This window comes from Oryx dammah, unplaced genomic scaffold (assembly GCF_014754425.2).
Source record: "Oryx dammah isolate SB20612 unplaced genomic scaffold, SCBI_Odam_1.1 HiC_scaffold_2, whole genome shotgun sequence".
Lineage (NCBI taxonomy): Eukaryota > Metazoa > Chordata > Mammalia > Artiodactyla > Bovidae > Oryx > Oryx dammah.
In genome coordinates this window covers 76,629,861-76,647,065 of record NW_024070186.1, presented here as the reverse complement: position 1 = coordinate 76,647,065, position 17,205 = coordinate 76,629,861, and the positions used below count along the sequence as shown (strand labels likewise).

The 17,205-nt window shown below is 46.1% G+C and overlaps 1 protein-coding gene and 1 pseudogene across 1 annotated transcript; both read right to left on the bottom strand.

The window, feature by feature from the left end:
- Positions 1–1,470: 1,470 nt before the first annotated feature.
- RTP1 (receptor transporter protein 1) lies at positions 1,471–6,049 on the bottom strand. Its single transcript, XM_040252941.1, has 2 exons — positions 5,747–6,049; positions 1,471–3,662 (listed from the first exon to the last, which is right to left on the bottom strand). The coding sequence occupies exons 1-2, from the start codon at positions 6,016–6,018 to the stop codon at positions 3,143–3,145; spliced, it is 792 nt and encodes a 263-aa protein (XP_040108875.1). The 5' UTR covers positions 6,019–6,049; the 3' UTR covers positions 1,471–3,142.
- Positions 6,050–15,190: 9,141 nt separating this feature from the next.
- On the bottom strand, positions 15,191–16,097 carry LOC120872506 (annotated as a pseudogene).
- Positions 16,098–17,205: the final 1,108 nt, after the last annotated feature.

The following is a 17,205-nucleotide window of genomic DNA, read 5'->3' as shown; positions in this document are numbered from 1 at the left end:
TTTGATCATGCTCTAGCAGGGAGTATAGCTATGCTGCTGCTGCTGCTGCTGCTGCTAAGTCACTTCAGTCGTGTCCGACTCTGTGTGACCCCATAGCTGGCAGCCCACCAGGCTCCCCCGTCCCTGGGATTCTCCAGGCAAGAACACTGGAGTGGGTTGCCATTTCCTTCTCCAATGCATGAAAGTGAAAAGTGAAAGTGAAGTCGCTCATAGCTATAGACCAGTATTAAATAACTGCAACAAAGTTTGACAAGTATCTGGCAAGGGTGACAGCTTAAAAAATGGAGACTCTCAGAGCAAGATAAAGTGGTGGTGACAGGTGGACAGGCAGGAGCAGGGAGCTTTGAGGGAGGGTCAAGTCCCCAGCAGGGAGGGGTAGTGAGTAGGGAAACTGTGCCCAAATCCTAAAGAATCCAGGGAGGTCATCAAGGAAGATCTCAGGGCTTATAAGCATTAGTCTGGGTGTTATGCCCAGAGTCCAAGTCCCCAAAACTGAGAGAATAAGACATCCACAGCAATGCAAAAGCATAAAGGGGTTTATTGCTAGCTTGAGTTAGGGCCCAGGTCTCATCCAGCACAGTGGAATCCAACAAGAGCCCCGAGCTCTGAATCACATATACTTTTATACAGACGGTTCTTTGTTTCTGTAACAGCATAGCTGATTGGTTAAACCGTACGCGCGCGCAGGACTTTTAAACCTCGAATCTCTGTCTGGATTGGCTTGGGTCTGGCGGGGCGGGGGGCTACGGGGATTTTTCTGATTGGTCTAGCTACACTGCCTGCGGGAGTTCCCAGTGCCTCAGCTTTCCTGGAGACTAAACCTCAGGCCTAGCCTGCCCCTTAGAGCCTGTCCTGGCTCCAGTTTGGTCCTAACACTGGGTACAGAAGAAAACATATTCCTCAGGTTGGCGGCATTACCCCAGGCAACTCAGGTGGGTCACCTGGGGGTCTGACTCGAATTCAGATGCTCAAGTGCCACCCAGAAAGTCTGAGTCTATGGGTCTGAGGTAGTGGCTGAGCACTGACATTTCTCTAAAAGCTCTCCAGGATTTCTAAACTACAGCTAAGGTTGAGAACATCTGCTGTAAGCAGAGATCTCTGAGAGACAGAGCCCAGCCCTTAGTGGCCACTGCATCAGGCCTTGCCAGACAGAAGGTGCTCAGGTATGCTTCCTGGATAAAGGAAAGAATACTGTGTATGTGAAGCAGAGGAAGTCACCAGACAGTTATTAGAATCAGAGCAAGGCCAAGAATAAGACTGATCTTAGGCTGAGTCCCCTGAATGACTGGCCAAGGGCTGCCTGCATCCCTCCTGACTATGTACATGATTGGCCCCGACCTGGAAGCTGGAGCCAGATCAAGTTTATGTGAGGGCCCCCAAAAGGGGAGAGAGGGGATCAGGGTATCCAACAGCCTATTACAGATCAAGGACACTGGTGAATCTCAAGCACACAATAATGACTATGAAGCCTGATTGAAGAAATCTCATGTTTATTAAAGTACCCTGCCTATATACAAATGGCCCTCCTCCTTCCACCACTACAGATGGTAGTGACTTTCCCTTAGAAAAGGGAGTGGTGAGGGAAGAAGGAGTCAGTTATTAACAAAAGTGAGGTGAATGAGGACCATCAGAAATGAAGGTAGCATCCTGCTTCTTGCTTTCTCCCTCCCCCCATACCTTATTCTATATCCCTACTGTCAGAAATCATCTTTCCTCCCTCTCCAAACCATATTGCATCCCACTTGAAAGCTATCAGGATTCTTGCACCTACCTATGCACTTCTCTATGGGCAAAACCTTTTGCATCTTTAATGCTCCCTCTCTTACTAATGAACCCCCAACCCTGTAGTTCTGGGTGCACTGCTGATCTTTGGTGAGAGGAACCAAACCTGGCCAGTATGGGAAAGTCTCTCAACAAACAGCCCAGGAAGCCAGGTCTCTTTTCCTGTATTCTGACCATCAGAAGAACCACTGAGATTCAGTCGGACTTGGTCCCTGAACTTTGCAGACTCTTCACTATAATGGAGACACGCTGATTTGTTTCCTAGGAATTTTGTGCTTTACTTCTAACACTCTACCTTCTAAACCCCTGCTAAATTCTCTGATGGTTCATATGCAGCGGGTGGGAAGCCAAGCGCTATGAGGCTCCACCCAACCACCATGTCTTCCCTGAATGGAGGGAAGCTGGAAACTGGGAGTGTGACCCAGGGGAAAAGGGCAGCCTAGTGCCCCCACCTCTCTGTCTCTTTGAGAGGAACCTCTGCTATGTGTGTGGAGACAGAGCTCTGGAAGAAACTCATACACTGCTGCTGCTGCTGCTAAGTGGCTTCACTCATGTCCGACTCTGTGTGATCCCATAGACAGCAGCCCCCCAGGCTCCCCTGTCCGTGGGATTCTCCTGGCAAGAACACTGGAGTGGGTTGCCATTTCCTTCTCCAATGCATAAAAGTGAAAAGTGAAAGTGAAGTCAGTCAGTCATGTCCGACTCCTAGCAACCCCATGGACTGCAGCCTTCCAGGCTCCTCCGTCCATGGGATTTTCCAGGCAGGAGTACTGGAGTGGGGTGCCACTGCCTTCTCCATACACTAGGCAGAGGCTTATTTAAGGCCACCGCTCCCGATGTGGGTGATAATGAGGGGTAGGGGTAGGGTGAACCAGAAGGCAAGGGTGAGCTCATCACTATGGAAAGGGCCTTTAAGATCACCTAGTCCTGTAACTTTCAAACTTTTTAAAACCAGTTGGACCTTTTTCCATCCAAAACTCTTAAATAAAACTCCATCTAACATGGAGCTGCTCTGATTAAAGCAAGAGGAGGAGGTAGGAGTTGGGGATGGGAGGTCGGACCAGGGTGGGAAAGCCACTCCCTCAGTCTCCCTTCCAAATGCAAAAAGTCCCTAAGGCACCATGCAGAGCACTGGGGCCCTGGGTCTCACTTCGAAAAGCCAGTGATTAAACCCAAACCCTTAATTTTATAGCTGGGAAAGCTGGGTGATTTGTGCAGGGTTCCTGTGGAGTCAGTGGTGGCACTGGCGCTAGAACTTAACCCCACTCCCAACCCAGGCCTCTCGTCACCCCCTCCCACCAGCTGGCTGGCCCCTCGGGCCTTGGGGCCCCAGCGTCTCCCTGGGCCCAGCAAAGGAATCTTAGACGGAGCTGCGGAAGGAGAACTGCAGGTAGATGATCAGCAGCAGGACCGTGGCCCAAAACAAGCACCAGGGGATGGAGAAGAAATTGCAGCCAGAACCCTCCTCGGCCTGTGGCTTGGTGGGGCTGGGTGCCCGGGAGAAAGTGTAGGTGGTCGCCTCCTCCTCCAGCAGCTTCTCGCTGGGCTTCCAGTGCACGATGCCCTCCTGGCAGGCCTCGCAGAATTCGCCTCGGTGCCTCCGGGTGTCTTGGCGGCTGGCCACGTGGATGCGGTACTGGCCGCCGCGCTCCCCGTAGCACTGCTCGCGCAGGCTGGTGATGAGGTTGTCCACCAGGTTCTCTATGTTCTCCTCCAGCATGCTCGACTCGTCCAGCCGCGCCGTGCCGCACTCATAGCACAGCTGCTTGAAGACGCGCATGCGCACCGAGCCCGCCCGCTGGGCGCGGTCCAGGTACATGTGGAAGAGGATGACCACGTGGGGCGACTGCCAGGTGTGCCAGCACCAGGAACAGTGGAACCTGCGGGGACGAGGAGAGGCGAGAGGAGAGGACAGAGTGGAGACGGTGGAAACAGACTGCAGGAAGGAGGTGTGAGGCAGGAGGCAGAGCTGGGAGGTGGAGGCGGTGTGTTTATGGCTCCCTGAGTTCATTAGCTTTCCCCAGGTGGCTGCCCAGCCCGCCCCCTTGTGTGCTCTGCTAGGACCAGAGCCCGAGCCTCAGGATGCGCTTGGCATCCAGCAGTGCTCAGCCATCTCGGGGCCCTTCTCTGTGCCCTGCAGAAGCCTCAGTGCCTCCATCTCAATGCCCAGGGGCCTTGCCTCTAGGAGAGTGGCTCTGGGCAGCTTTCCTCACATGTAAAACGTGCACGTTGCACAAAAGGAGTTCTTCCTGCTCAAATATCCTTTGAGTCTGATAGCAGGGATGGCCCACATCACCTAGAAAACGCAAAATCCATCCACACGCTCTTACCTGTCCACACTGACTGTGGCTAGACCCAAATCAAGAGAAAAGGACACCGTTATCACTTCTTAGCCTCTGGGCCAGTGCCAAGATTAATGTGCCTGAAGTCCTGGATATGGAGGCAGTCTACACCCAGAGTGAGCTAACTGGAGCCAGCTGGGGCTCTCAGGCCATCAGCTGGGTCCGGAGGAGACACCAGCCCTCCTCACTCAGCCCCACAAGCCCTGGGCCCTGAGCAGCTCCTGGGCCCTGTCAACAAGTGTCCAGTCCTTTGGCATCTGTCCTGTCAGCTGGGTAAGGGGTTCCACATTTTCATTTCTTATCTATTTTCTTTTACTCACATCCTTTGGGGACAGTTTCCCCTCTCTGAAACAAAACTACAAAACTTGGAATGGAAAATGTCAGAACTAGAGGGACCTTAGGAGTCACCTAGTTAGCCCTTTGTTTTACTCTGAGGCACAGAGAGTGAGAAAGCGGAACACACAGTGAGTTAGAGGCAGAGCTGGTATCCAACACATAACAGGTGCCCAGTAGATGTTTCTTGAATTAAATTGAGTGACTTGAACCAGGGAAAGTAGAAAGGAAGGCCTTGCTTCTGCCCCCCAGGCTGCACCACTCAGCCTCCAAACCTTGTGTCCCAGAGGCAAGTCTTTACATAATCCACCCACAGACAAGAGTGCTATAAAGTCATCTCGGACATTATTGTAAGTACGAATCACCTAGGAACCTTGTTGAAATGCAGGTTCTGATTCAGTAGGTCTAGAATGGAACCCAAGATTCTGCATCTTTAACACGTTCCAGGTGGTGCCGATACTACTGTTCCCTGAGGAACAAGGATCTACGCTAACCCTTTCTTCCACCAAGTGGGGAAAGAGATCCAAGAAGGAAACTGGATTGTTCAAAGGCCATGAAGAGTAGAGCTAGTTTCCAACATACTTCATGTGTTCAGTAGTTTATATTAAGTCAAGCTGAATTAAATAGATTGAAACTGAATTGGTCCAGGACCAGAACTCAGATCTCTTGACCCATAAGCACGTTCCCCTTCTCTTGGCTTTCAACCTTTTTAGGAGATTTAAAGTGAAAGTTGCTCAGTCATGTCCTCCAACTCTTTGTGACCCCCTGGACTATACAGTCCATGGAATTCTCTAGGCCAGAATACTGGAGTGGGTAGCCTTTTGTTTTTCCAGGGGATCTTCTCAACCCAGGGATCAAATCCAGGTCTCCTGAATTGCAGGCAGAGTCTTTACCAGCTGAGCCTCAAGGGAAGCCCAAGAATACTGGGGTGGGTAGCCTATCCCTTCTCCAGTGACTCTTCCCAACCCAGGAATCAAACCAGAGTCTCCTGCATTGCAGGTGGATTCTTAAAAACTGAGTTATCAAAGAGGTTATTAAATATAAAAATAGATAAAATATCAGCACTTAGAGCCATGACTCGGAGAGGGAAAGTTACCAGGTGCTCAGTGGAAGAACTGGGGTCAAACTCACATGCCCCAGCTCCCAGGTAGCTCCTCTTCCTCTGCCTCCCAGGCTACAGTGGCCTCACAGAAAAGCTGACCCTTAGCACCTGGGTTCTCCACGTTTCTGTCTCTTCTGGAAAGGTGTCCCCCGGGCTGCCTGCAGAGCCTGCTTCCTGGGCTACTCACCTGCCCGAAGCATGCAACTCCAGGTACTGCTTCCAGCCTGGAGCTAGCACGTTGTGCTTGAGGTTGGGATCTATGATGAGGTCCCAGCTGTCGGCTGGCTTTGCCTCCTCCATCTTCTCGTAGAAGATTTTCTTCCATTCACCTGTGGTCACACTTTTACACATAGTCTCGTCAGGGGCGAGGGAGGGCAAGCTCCACTTGAGTGAGAACACGGGGAGTGAGGGCAGGTGCAGGGCAGGGCAGCGCAGTCTCCACGGTCTAAAAATCCTCATCAGTAGGACCAGGAGGAAGCGGGATCCAGCTCCCTCCTTTGTCCGCAGTGGAACCTGTTTCCACGGCAACCAGGCAGGGAGCCAAGAGACAGAGGTTGAGAAGGAGGGAGTCTCTGAAGGGGTGTTTCAGGGCCCCAAACTGAGGCTGCGGAGGCAGAGTTTGTGAATCTAAGAGACCTTAAGCAGGGTGGGGGGCCTGAAAGGAGAGTGAGCTTCAGACCATCTCACTCTGGCCTGCCAAGGGCATGCAGAGGCGAGGACCTGGGAAATGGCTCAGCTTTACCTTACTGTCCCTGGAGGTATCATCAGCATCTGGCTGCTGTGGTAACCATGATGCCTTTGGGAGCTAAAGAGAAATAAGGGATGGGAAGAGGCAGACCTGTTAATAGATGCAGCAATAATAATAAACCCTTTCTCTGCACCCTCACCTGTCTTGCAACCAGCACTTTGCCGTTTACAAAAATGATTGGAGGTCTCTTGACCCACAAATATTATTGCCACTATACAGATCAGGAGACTGGGACTCACCTAGCATATAAATGGCAGAACTCCTGGCCAAATCCAAGCTATTGAGCCTGTACCAACCCATCAATTCATTTGTCAAACATACCCATGTGCTAGGCTCTGTGTATGCCAGACAGTTATAACTGGGTATGTACTCAGTAACCAGAATGCAACAGGATCTGTGCTGTGACAGCCATGTAGAAGAGCAGCCACCTGTGCACAAAGGTGGGACCATTGCATCAGCCTGGCAGACGCAGAAAAGATAATCTTCAACTTGATTATAGAAGAGGAACATAATACCCATGGGGAAAACAACCTTTACTATTGGTGCCTCTTTGGCTAATATTTAATACATTTTCCTTTATAAAAGTCATATAGGTTTTTTATAGAAAAATTGGAAAATATAGATCAAACAAGGCAAAGATAAGATTCTTCCTAATACCCATGCTCAAGATAGTCACTGTTAATATTATGATGTGCACACCCTGCCTGTTATTTTTCTGTACATGTACAAGTGTACATAGATGTGTGTGTGTGCATGTGTATGCATATATACACACATACATCATTAATATTATTCCATCTCGGAAGCTGCCTATATGCTGTTATATGGTTGAGCATAATTTATTTAGGAAACACTCTTTTGGGGGGCATTAATTTTTCCAACATTTCACAATTACAGTCACTTCCTATTTGAATAAAGCTTATTGATGAAGCTCATGGGCCTGAATTTCAGGCATGACAGATGATGCTTCCTACAGTTGGAAAACACACTTGTGGCTCTACTCCCTGTAGAAGCTTGATTGGCTAGAACATGAGCAGGCTCTTTCAACAGTATAACTTGTAGACAACCTACAGATTCTGAAGCTTAGGGATGAAAAAGAAGGACCTAAATCTCCTGATACCCGAGACTGTCTTCCAAGTGATTCTCCTGCCTTTGCATGAATGCTTGATGCTTTGGCATCCTTTATTTTAGCCTCAGTTTATTCAGATAGGCAGTGGGATAATAACAAAGCAGTGTCTCTGGTGATTAAAAGCAGGAGCTCTGAAATTACTTGCCTGGGTATTTTTTTTTTTTGAATGCTCTTATATCCTCTTGGGTATCCTAATATATTTATATATATCATTTCAAAATGTGTGTGGATGTTTTATGTGAATACATTTTTAATTTGCATAGCAACAGCAATCACTATGTAGCACTTTAGCGAGGTATCAGGCATTTTCCTAAGTACTGTATATGTACTAATTTATTTCATCTTAATAATAATCTCTATACAGAGGTAATATCAGCAGCTTCACCATTCCTGTGATGCCATAGTCATTTGATGAGAGGCACCCAGGTTCAGTGGAGAAGGCAATGGCACCCCACTCCAGTACTCTTGCCTGGAAAATCCAATGGGCAGAAGAGCCTGGTGGGCTGCAGTCCATGGGGGCTCGAAGAGTCGGACACAATTGAGCGACTTCACTTTCACTTTTCACTTTCATGCTTTGGAGAAGGAAATGGCAACCCACTCCAGTGTTCTTGCCTGGAGAATCCCAGGGACGGGAGAGCCTGGTGGGCTGCCATCTATGGGGTCGCACAGAGTCAGACACAACTGAAGCGACTTAGCAGCAGCAGCAGCAGCAACCCAAGTTCAGTGAAGAGAACACTGAACTGGAAGGTGGAGATATCAGCATATATCCTCAGCCCTTTTACTGGCTTACTTTGTGACCATGGTCAAGTCACTTCTCTTAGCCTCAGTTTGTTCATCTGTTCAGTGGAGAATGAGAGTAGAGGGCAAGGCTAAGGTCCCCTCTGACTATAGCTACATATGAATTCACAGAGCTTTATACTTAGAAACCTGAAGCCTTGGAGGGCAAGATGTAGGCTTGAGGCCATTGGATGGAAGAAGGATGCTTCTAATGAGGCATTGCAGGTAGTACCTGCGGCCAGGGTCTATCTCTTTGGGGGCTGCTACATAGTTAAAGATCTCTGGGGAGGTGTCAATCCCTAGCTTTGTACAGGACAGAAGAAGAAAGACAGAAATTAAGTCAGAGCCACTGAACATTCATGCTGGAAAGGATTTTTAGGCTCATTAAACTTTTATCCTTCAAGTCAGTGTTCTTGTCTCTGAGTTAAGGCAGTTGATACCCAGAGAAGTACATAAATTGACTAACCAGCCTCAGAGGTGTGATGGGAGCTGTCTTACATTGCAGCCACAGGCCAAGGAGAGAGTGGAAACTGAGGATATTTCCAGGAAGTATGTGAAGCTGAGAGAAGCTTCTGTGAACTCGTTGTGAAATCAAAGTGTATTACCTGATATCAGGAACAAATTCTCTAGAAGTATTTTGCAGTTGTTGCTACAATAAACATTATGATGAAAGACAAGAACACAGAAGGTAAGAATCACCAGAGTTGTGTGTGTGTGTGTGTGTGTGTGTGTGTGTGTACGTGTGTCCATATGTGTGTGTGTAACCAGCTGATGCAATTCCCATTGGCACAAATTAAGTTTAATTTAGAATCTGAGCTTACTATTGTGGAGATCTATGTAACACATCCTTCTGTACAGGAGAATATTTTCTCTAATATAATAATATTTCTATCAAGGCAAATAACCCTATGGTATTGCAACTTGCTCTCTATCAAATGAACTCTGATGCCATGAAATCCACAATTTAGAGATTGCCAGTCTTTTAGCAATCAGGATTCTTGGACTCTAATCAATACAGATTGATAAGAGGCCAGAGGAAAAATTCAGGCAAGGCTTTGCTGGGACTTGTGCTGCTGCAGGAAGGGGTGGAAACAAGTAACAGGTTCTCTAGCTCATTCCCTGAAGGGAACAATGAGATAGTTCTTTGTATGGGGTGAGGGTAGAGGTAGGCCCAGGGGTCGTGCCAGAGGGGTAGCTTAGGTAGTTTGACCCTTGTACTAAGGGCAAGGGGCATGCACAGTACCTTGCTTTTGCTTTGAACCTGTCTGAAGTGGCAGTGGGCTTTTGGTCTTTTCATATCCTAATGTTCATAATTTGCCCCAACTGCACATGCCTGCAATTGTTTTTAGCCCCTATAGTTTCTTTGTTTTTCTTTTTCTTTTTTTTTTTGCTTGAGGGTATGTTTGTCCAGCTGCAAGCACTGCAGCAAAGGGGCCCTTGTCCCAGCCTGTCTCAAATACAGATGTCTTTAAAGCCAGTGGCATCACCTTGACCAGTTTCTTAAAGTTTGTGATCACAATTTAAATCCATTAAATAGTTTAAAGCTAAATCCCCAAGTATAAAATAGTGTGGCAGTGGGGGAGAAAGAAGAAAGAAAACCATGTCTCTAATTTGGTATTTGGCTCAATAAGAAATATTTCCTGAAGTTTATTATTCTATTATTGCTTATCAAAATGTTATAAAAATAAACATCCTCCCTCTTAAAAGAACACACTAATGACAAGTGATTCTCAGCCATGAACAACTCCATATCCTTAAAGGGCATTTGGGAAGGAGAGGGGTATGTTTGCTGGTTGGATTGATGACTAGATGTTTCTGTTGGCACACAGTGCCTGGAAACCAAGGATCTAAACACACCTGACATTTCCACAATGAAGAACTGTCCTTCCTAAAATGACCTACCTTTTCTGAACCCAAATAGTAAGCCCCTCCATGATCTGTTGATTTGCTGGTATAAAGAGCCCAGGTGGTAATCTCAACTTCCATCTAATTAAACCATTTTTTTCTTCCTTGATGGAAACATTCCTCCCTTGGAAACCAAGACCTCTGAACCAGCAGAGTCCAGAGTTGTGGTGGATAGGAAGCAAAGAGTAAACCAAAAACAAACAAACAAAAAATTTTCTAACTAACTAAGATCACCAACTAATCACTAACTAAAATCTCAAAAACAACCGAATGATCTCTGTTCATTTCCAAGGCAAACCATTCAATATCACAGTAATCCAAGTCTGTGCCCCAACCAGTAATACTGAAGAAGCTGAATTTGAATGGTTCTATGAAGACCTACAAGACCTTCTAGAACTAACACCCCAAAAAAGATGTCCTTTTCATTATAGGGGACTGGAATGTAAAAGTAGGAAGTCAAGAAATACCTGGAGTAACAGGTAAATTTGGCCTTGGCGTACAGAATGAAGCAGGGAAAAAGCTAATAGGGTTTTACCAAAAGAACACACTGGTCATAGCAAACACCCTCTTCCAACAACACGAGAGAAGACTCTACACATGGACATCACCAGATAGCCAACACCGAAATCAGATTGATATATTCTTTGCAGCCAAAGATGGAGAAGCTCTATAGAGTCAGCAAAAACAAGACTGTGAGCTGACTGTGGCTCAGATCATGAACTCCTTATTACCAAATTCAGATTTAAATTGAAGAAAGTGGGGAAAACCACTAGACCACTCAGACCTAAATCAAATCCCTTATGATTATACAGTGGAAGTGAGAAATAGATTTAAGGGACTAGATCTGATAGAGTGCCTGATGAACCATGGATGGAGGTTCATGACATTGTACAGGAGACAGGGATCAAGACCATACCCAAGAAAAAGAAATGCAAAAAGGTAAAATGGTCATCTGAGGATGCCTTACAAATAGCTGTGAAAAGAAGAGAAGTGAAAAGCAAAGGAGAAAAGGAAAGATACAAGCATCTGAATGTAGAGTTCCAAAGAATAGTAAGGAGAGATAAGAAAGCCTTCCTCAGCCATCAATACAAAGCAATAGAGGAAAACAATAGAATGGGAAAGACTAGAGATCTCTTCAAGAAAATTAGAGACACCAACAGAATATTTCAGGCAAAGATGGGCTCGATAAAGGACAGAAATGGTATGGACCTAACAGAAGCAAAAGATATTAAGAAGAGGTGGCAAGAATACACAGAAGAACTATACAAAAAGATCTTCACAATCCATATAATCATGATGGTAAGATCATTCATCTAGAGCCAAACATCCTGGAATTCAAAGTCAAGTGAGCCTTAGGAAGCATCACTATGAACAAAGCTAGTGGAGGTGATGGAATTCCAGCTGAGCTATTTCAAATCCTTAAAGATGATGCTGTGAAAATGCTGCATCCAATATGTCAGAAAATTTGGAAACTCAGCAGTGGCCACAGGACTGGAAAAGGTCAGTTTTCATTTCAGTCCCAAAGAAAAGCAATGCCAAAGAATGCTCAAACTACTGCACAACTGCACTCATCTCATGTACTAGTAAAGTAATGCTCAAAATTCTCCAAGCCAGGATTCAGCAGTACATGAACCGTGAACTTCCAAATGTTCAGGCTGCTTTTAGAAAAGGCAGATAAACCAGAGATCAAATTGCCAACATCTGTTGGATTATCAAAAAAGCAAGAGAGTTCCAGAAAAACATTTATTTCTGCTATATTGACTATGCCAAAGTCTTTGACTGTGTGAATCAAGACAAACTGTGGAAAATTCTGAGAGAGATGGGAATACCAGACTACCTGACCTGCCTCTTGAGAAATCTGTATGCAAGTCAGGGAGCAACAGTTAGAACTGGACATGGAACAATAGACTGGTTCCAAATAGGGAAAGGAGTATGTCAAGGCTGTATATTGTCACCCTGCTTATTTAACTTCTATGCAGAGTACATCATGAGAAACGCTGGGCTGGAAGAAGCACAAGCTGGAATCAAGATTGCCGGGAGAAATATCAGTCACCTCAGATATGCAGATGACACCACCCTTATGGCAGAAAGTGAAGAAGAACTAAAGAGCCTCTTGATGAAAGTGAAAGAAGAGAGTGAAAAAGTTGGCTTAAAGCTCAACATTCAGAAAGCTAAGGTCATGGCATCTGGTTCCATCACTTCATGGGAAATAGATGGGGAAACAGTGGAAACAGTGACAGACTTTATGTTTTTGGGCTCCAAAATCACTGTAGATGGTGACTGCAGCCATTAAATTAAAAGACGCTTACTCCTTGGAAGAAAATTTATGACCAACCTAGACAGCACATTAAAAAGCAGAGACATTACTTTGCCAATAAAGGTCCATTTAGTCAAAGGTATGGTTTTTCCAGTAGTCCTGTATGGATGTGAGAGTTGGGCTATAAAGAAAGCTGAGCACCAAGAACTGATGCTTTTGAACTATGGTATTGGAGGAGACCCTTGAGAGTCCCTTGGATTACAAGGAGATCCAACCACTCCATCCTAAATGAAATCAGTCCTGAATATTCTTGCAAGGACTGACACCAAAGCTGAAACTCCAATACTTTGGCCACCAGATGTGAAGAACTGGCTCATTGGAAAAGATCCTGATGCCGGGGAAGATTGAAGGAGGGAGGAGAAGGGGACAACAGAGGGTGAGATGACTCAATGGACATGAGTTTGAGTAAACTCCAGGAGTTGGTGACAGACAGGGAGGCCTCATGTGCTGCAGTCCATGGAGTCACAAAGAGTCGGACACAACTAAGCAACTGAACTCAACTCAACTAAAATCACTAGTGTACCAGCAGAGGTAATTTTGAGAGAGCTTTTCTACCTCTTAATACTTGAGGCTGAGGAAAACAGCACTAAACCTTGGTTGCTAATTCAGAGTATATGCCACATCCTGGAGAATAATATCCCAGTCCTGCAAGGTCAGCTGTGTGTTAGTTGCTCAGTTGTGTCCAAGTCCTAGTGACCCCATGTATTGTAGCCCACCAGACTCCTCTGTCCATGGAATTTCTCAGGCAAGAATACTGGAGTAGGTTGTCATTCCCTTCTCCAGGGGATATTCCCCACCCTGGTATCAAGCCCAGCTCTCCTGCATTGCAGCCGGATTCTTTACCATCTGAGCCACAGGGAAGCCCTGCAAGGTCACCTAGACGGCTCTATAACTGAATCTTCCAAAGGCCTCCCACTGTTCATTCAGGTCAGTCGCTTTAGAGTGATGGGAGATATAGTAAGACAAATGAATTCCATGAGCATGAACCCAAGCAATGCTATGCAGAATATCATAGTGGCAAATAAGGTATTCTGTAGGCTCACTGCTGAGTGTCCAAATGACAAGAGCAGAGGTCAACACTGAACCCTTGACTGGGGGCACAGTCTCACGGGGAACCAGCTAACCACCTGGTGGCAGTTTGATTATACTTGACCATTTCCATCAGGGAAATGAAAATAGGTAGAACTTTGTTTTTAACCAAAATAGACAAGTACTATGGATATAGGTTCTCTTCCTTCTTCATAATGCTCTGGCATTTGTGGACTTTCAGAATCCCTTATTCACCGTTACGGCATTCCTTAGCTACTTAGGCTTCCTCGTTGCGTGGTGGATGGTTTCCAGGAAGGAGCATTCCAAGAGGAAGGAAATGGAAGCTGCTAGTCCTCTTAAGTCTGGGGTCAGAAATCCCAGAATATCATTCCTATCATATTCTGTTGGTCAAAGCAATCACAGGGCAGAGTGAAGGATATAGAAAATGAACTCCGCCTCTTTTTAAAATTGAAGTACCATTGATTTACAATGTCATGTTAGTTTCAGCTGTACAGCAGAGTGATTCAGTTATACACATATATCTGTAATTTTTCAGATTCTTTTCCACCATAGGTTATTACAGGATATCGAATATAGTTCCCTGTGCTATACATATGTCCTTGTTGTTTATGTACTTTATATATATAGTAGTGTGTATCTGTTAATCCAAAACTCCTAAGCTATCCCTCTCTCAGCCCCTTATCTGAGTGCCCATGGGGAACAAGTCTAAAAGGCTCAGACAGATTACCACACCAGCCCAGAACTAGCCAAGTCTGCCCCAGAGTGAGCTCATGGGTTATAGTGACCCAGGCATCGCCCAGACCACTTGTGCCTGACTGAGAAGGATTTTGGCATACATAGCCATTTCACCGTAAGTGTTGCGTTGACTGTTTTCTTTGGACTCTTTGCCATTGTTTGACTGAATTGCATTTTAACATCTGGGACACCTCACCTGCTTCTGGAAGCAACTGGCCTCTTGTCTGACTATATGGTGCCACATACCCCTTCATATTATATATAATATGATATCCAGTACATATCTACATATATAAACTCTCAAAAACTACAAGCAGAGAGAAGGAGAAAGAATTGTGGAATGAATGAGAGCAAGAAAAACTGAGGTGGGGGGGTGGTCTCCATTCTGTCACTGACTTGCTGTGTTACCCAGAGAAGCTGACCTCTCTGGTCCTACATTTCTGTGACCCTAAGGTTAATAGAATTGTACCACATATCTGTAAGTTTCTTCTTCTTCTTCTTTTTTTTTTTTGCTCCAAAAATCAGTTTTATTTCCATTGCCCCTTATTCAAAGAGATGGCTACTTCAATAAGCTATGTTACTTAGCAGAGCCTGAGAGATAGGCTGAAAACATATATTTAAGACAGAAAACAAACTTTAAAAAATGAGATAAATGGTTTGCTCCACATCTCATTCAAATTCTATGGCTAGAGAAATCCAAATCTCACTGAAATATTCCTGATAATCCAAAAGCACACTGGATGGAAGTGAGCCAAGAAATGAGAGAAAATGTTTACCGGGTGAGTGCTGGTTCACCCAATTTATTCACTTCTGGAGTGGAAGTATAGGGAGATATAAAGCCTGCCTATAAGAGACAAGGTCTATGGAGAAGCCCTGAAGTTGCTTTCCCCAAATAACAACTTTGATTCAAGAGGGAAAAAAAAAAATGATGGAAAACATCTCATCACACAAAACTCGGTGATGGTGTCTCTGATAGTCACTGGCCAGCAATGGAAAAGGAGAAACGCAACAGCTGGCTTACGATTTTTTGAAGGCTGCCAGCACAGCCCAGATCATCTCTGTGGCACTGTGCTTTGTCCCCTGTCCCTCAGGGTCCAGTTCTACTAGGTTCTTGGCTCAATTCATCGCCATATACTTGTCACCTGTCAGAGAGGAGGAGACTCTAGCACATCGGAGGCATGGGCTAGCACCAGCGGTGCTAGTGTTTGCTTGTCCATGCGCTGAGGGTCATTTACCCACCGCTCTAGGACACTGTCTTGAAGTTTTGTCACTAGTCGTTGCTCCTCTGTTGTATTGGTCACTGGCTGAGTAGTCATGTCAAATAGGAGGAAATTCTGCTTCTTGGTGGTTAGAATACCCTTCTCTACTAGGTTCTTTGCAATTCTCTCTCTTACATTTCTCAGCTGGTACTGTAATTTGAAAGGGTTCCAGGTCTCACCAATGAGTAGCTCTATCCATGTTTGGACAGTTTCTGTGGGTTCAGTTGCTTTGATGTGTTTGAGAGTTTCATCCAGTAAAACATCACCCGTTGGGCTGTCTGACTTTACCAGTACCTTTCTGTCTAGTAGTTGCTTCTTATGCATGGTTGGGGGTTCTAGATAGATTCGACCTCACATGGCCAGCTCTATCAGGATGCCACCTCATAGGCCAGATGATATGCAGTCATTCCAGAAAGATGTGTAACCCTCTTTATCTTTTAGTCCCAGGAGCAATACTTCTTCCATAAGGGTGAGGTGGATATCCTTAGAGTCTCCAATGTCCTCATTGTCTTGATTTCGGTCTTGATTCATATCTTCCTCACTTTCTACCTTCTTTTCAGAATTATTCCCTACTTCAGTACGATGGGCCCGGTGAGTTAAGGTGGTCATTCTCACCTGTCTCTGACGTTACTCCTGGGTTACAGCCAAATGCAGGTTGCAGCTTGCGCTCTGTTTTATGGGGACATTTGTCCCCACCCCCACCCCCTACCCCATCCTGCTAGGTGAAAAACTTCTCAGCCACACAGAGAGAACAAACTTCCTGATCCTTCGACGCAGAGCTGTAAGTTTCTTCTTTGTCCTAACAATTTATGGGCCCACAGTTATATGAAATACCTAAAGCTCTAGCAAAGATAGGATTTCTCTCTTCAAACCCTGAGTAGGAGAATAAGATGGCAGAGGAGTAGGTAAATGTGGAGTACGTCTCTGTCCACAGATACTTCAGGAATACACCTTCAGACACATAAGTGCATGCAGAACACCAGCCAAGAGTGGACAGGAATACCTGATGAGTGGAAAAGAATATATAGATCCATGCAAAACTCAGTAGGATGAAGGAACTAGGGGGAAAAACAGGAGCATTAGTAGGACTGGACCTGCCCTCGGCAGGTGGGGGAACTGAAGCAGGGGTCCGATCCCCACATCAGGGCAATAGTCTGAGTCAGAGGAGAAACATTTAAGGCTGAGAGTGAAACAGCTGATCTGTGGCAGCCTAAATGGAATGAGAATCAAATAGTCCTTGCCTCAGCCATACATACCCCGGACAGGGATGCAGGTCCCCTGGAAGGTGCAGTGGCTGGGAGTTGGAGTTTAGGGATTGTGGAGCGATCCCAAGGTGAAGGCTGCTGTTGACTGTGGAGAGATGGATTGAGGGGATGTGAGGGAGGAGGCTGTGGTGGGAAATGCCTGTGGAGGAAAGCTGAGCAGCCATGAAAGCAAGGCGATATGCTGAGTCATGCTTAGGGGGTGGAGCCATCACCATAGCCTTTCTCTCCCCACAGGCCAGCATCACAGGAGATCAGCCCTGGGATTTCTTTGGAGGGAATGATGCTGAAGCTGAAACTCCAGTACTTTGGCCACCTCATGCGAAGAGTTGACTCATTGGAAAAGACTCTGATGCTGGGAGGGATTGGGGGCAGGAGGAGAAGGGGATGACAGAGGATGAGATGGCTGGATGGTATCACGGACTCGATGGACGTGAGTCTGAGTGAACTCCAGGAGCTGGTGA

Coding starts and splice junctions, on each gene's coding strand:
- RTP1 (XM_040252941.1), bottom strand. CDS start 6,018: ATGAGGATTTTTAGACCGTGGAGACTGCGCTGCCCTGCCCTGCACCTG. Junction 3,663..5,746: donor GAGTTGCATGCTTCGGGCAG/GTGAGTAGCCCA, acceptor TCGTCCCCGCAG/GTTCCACTGTTCCTGGTGCT.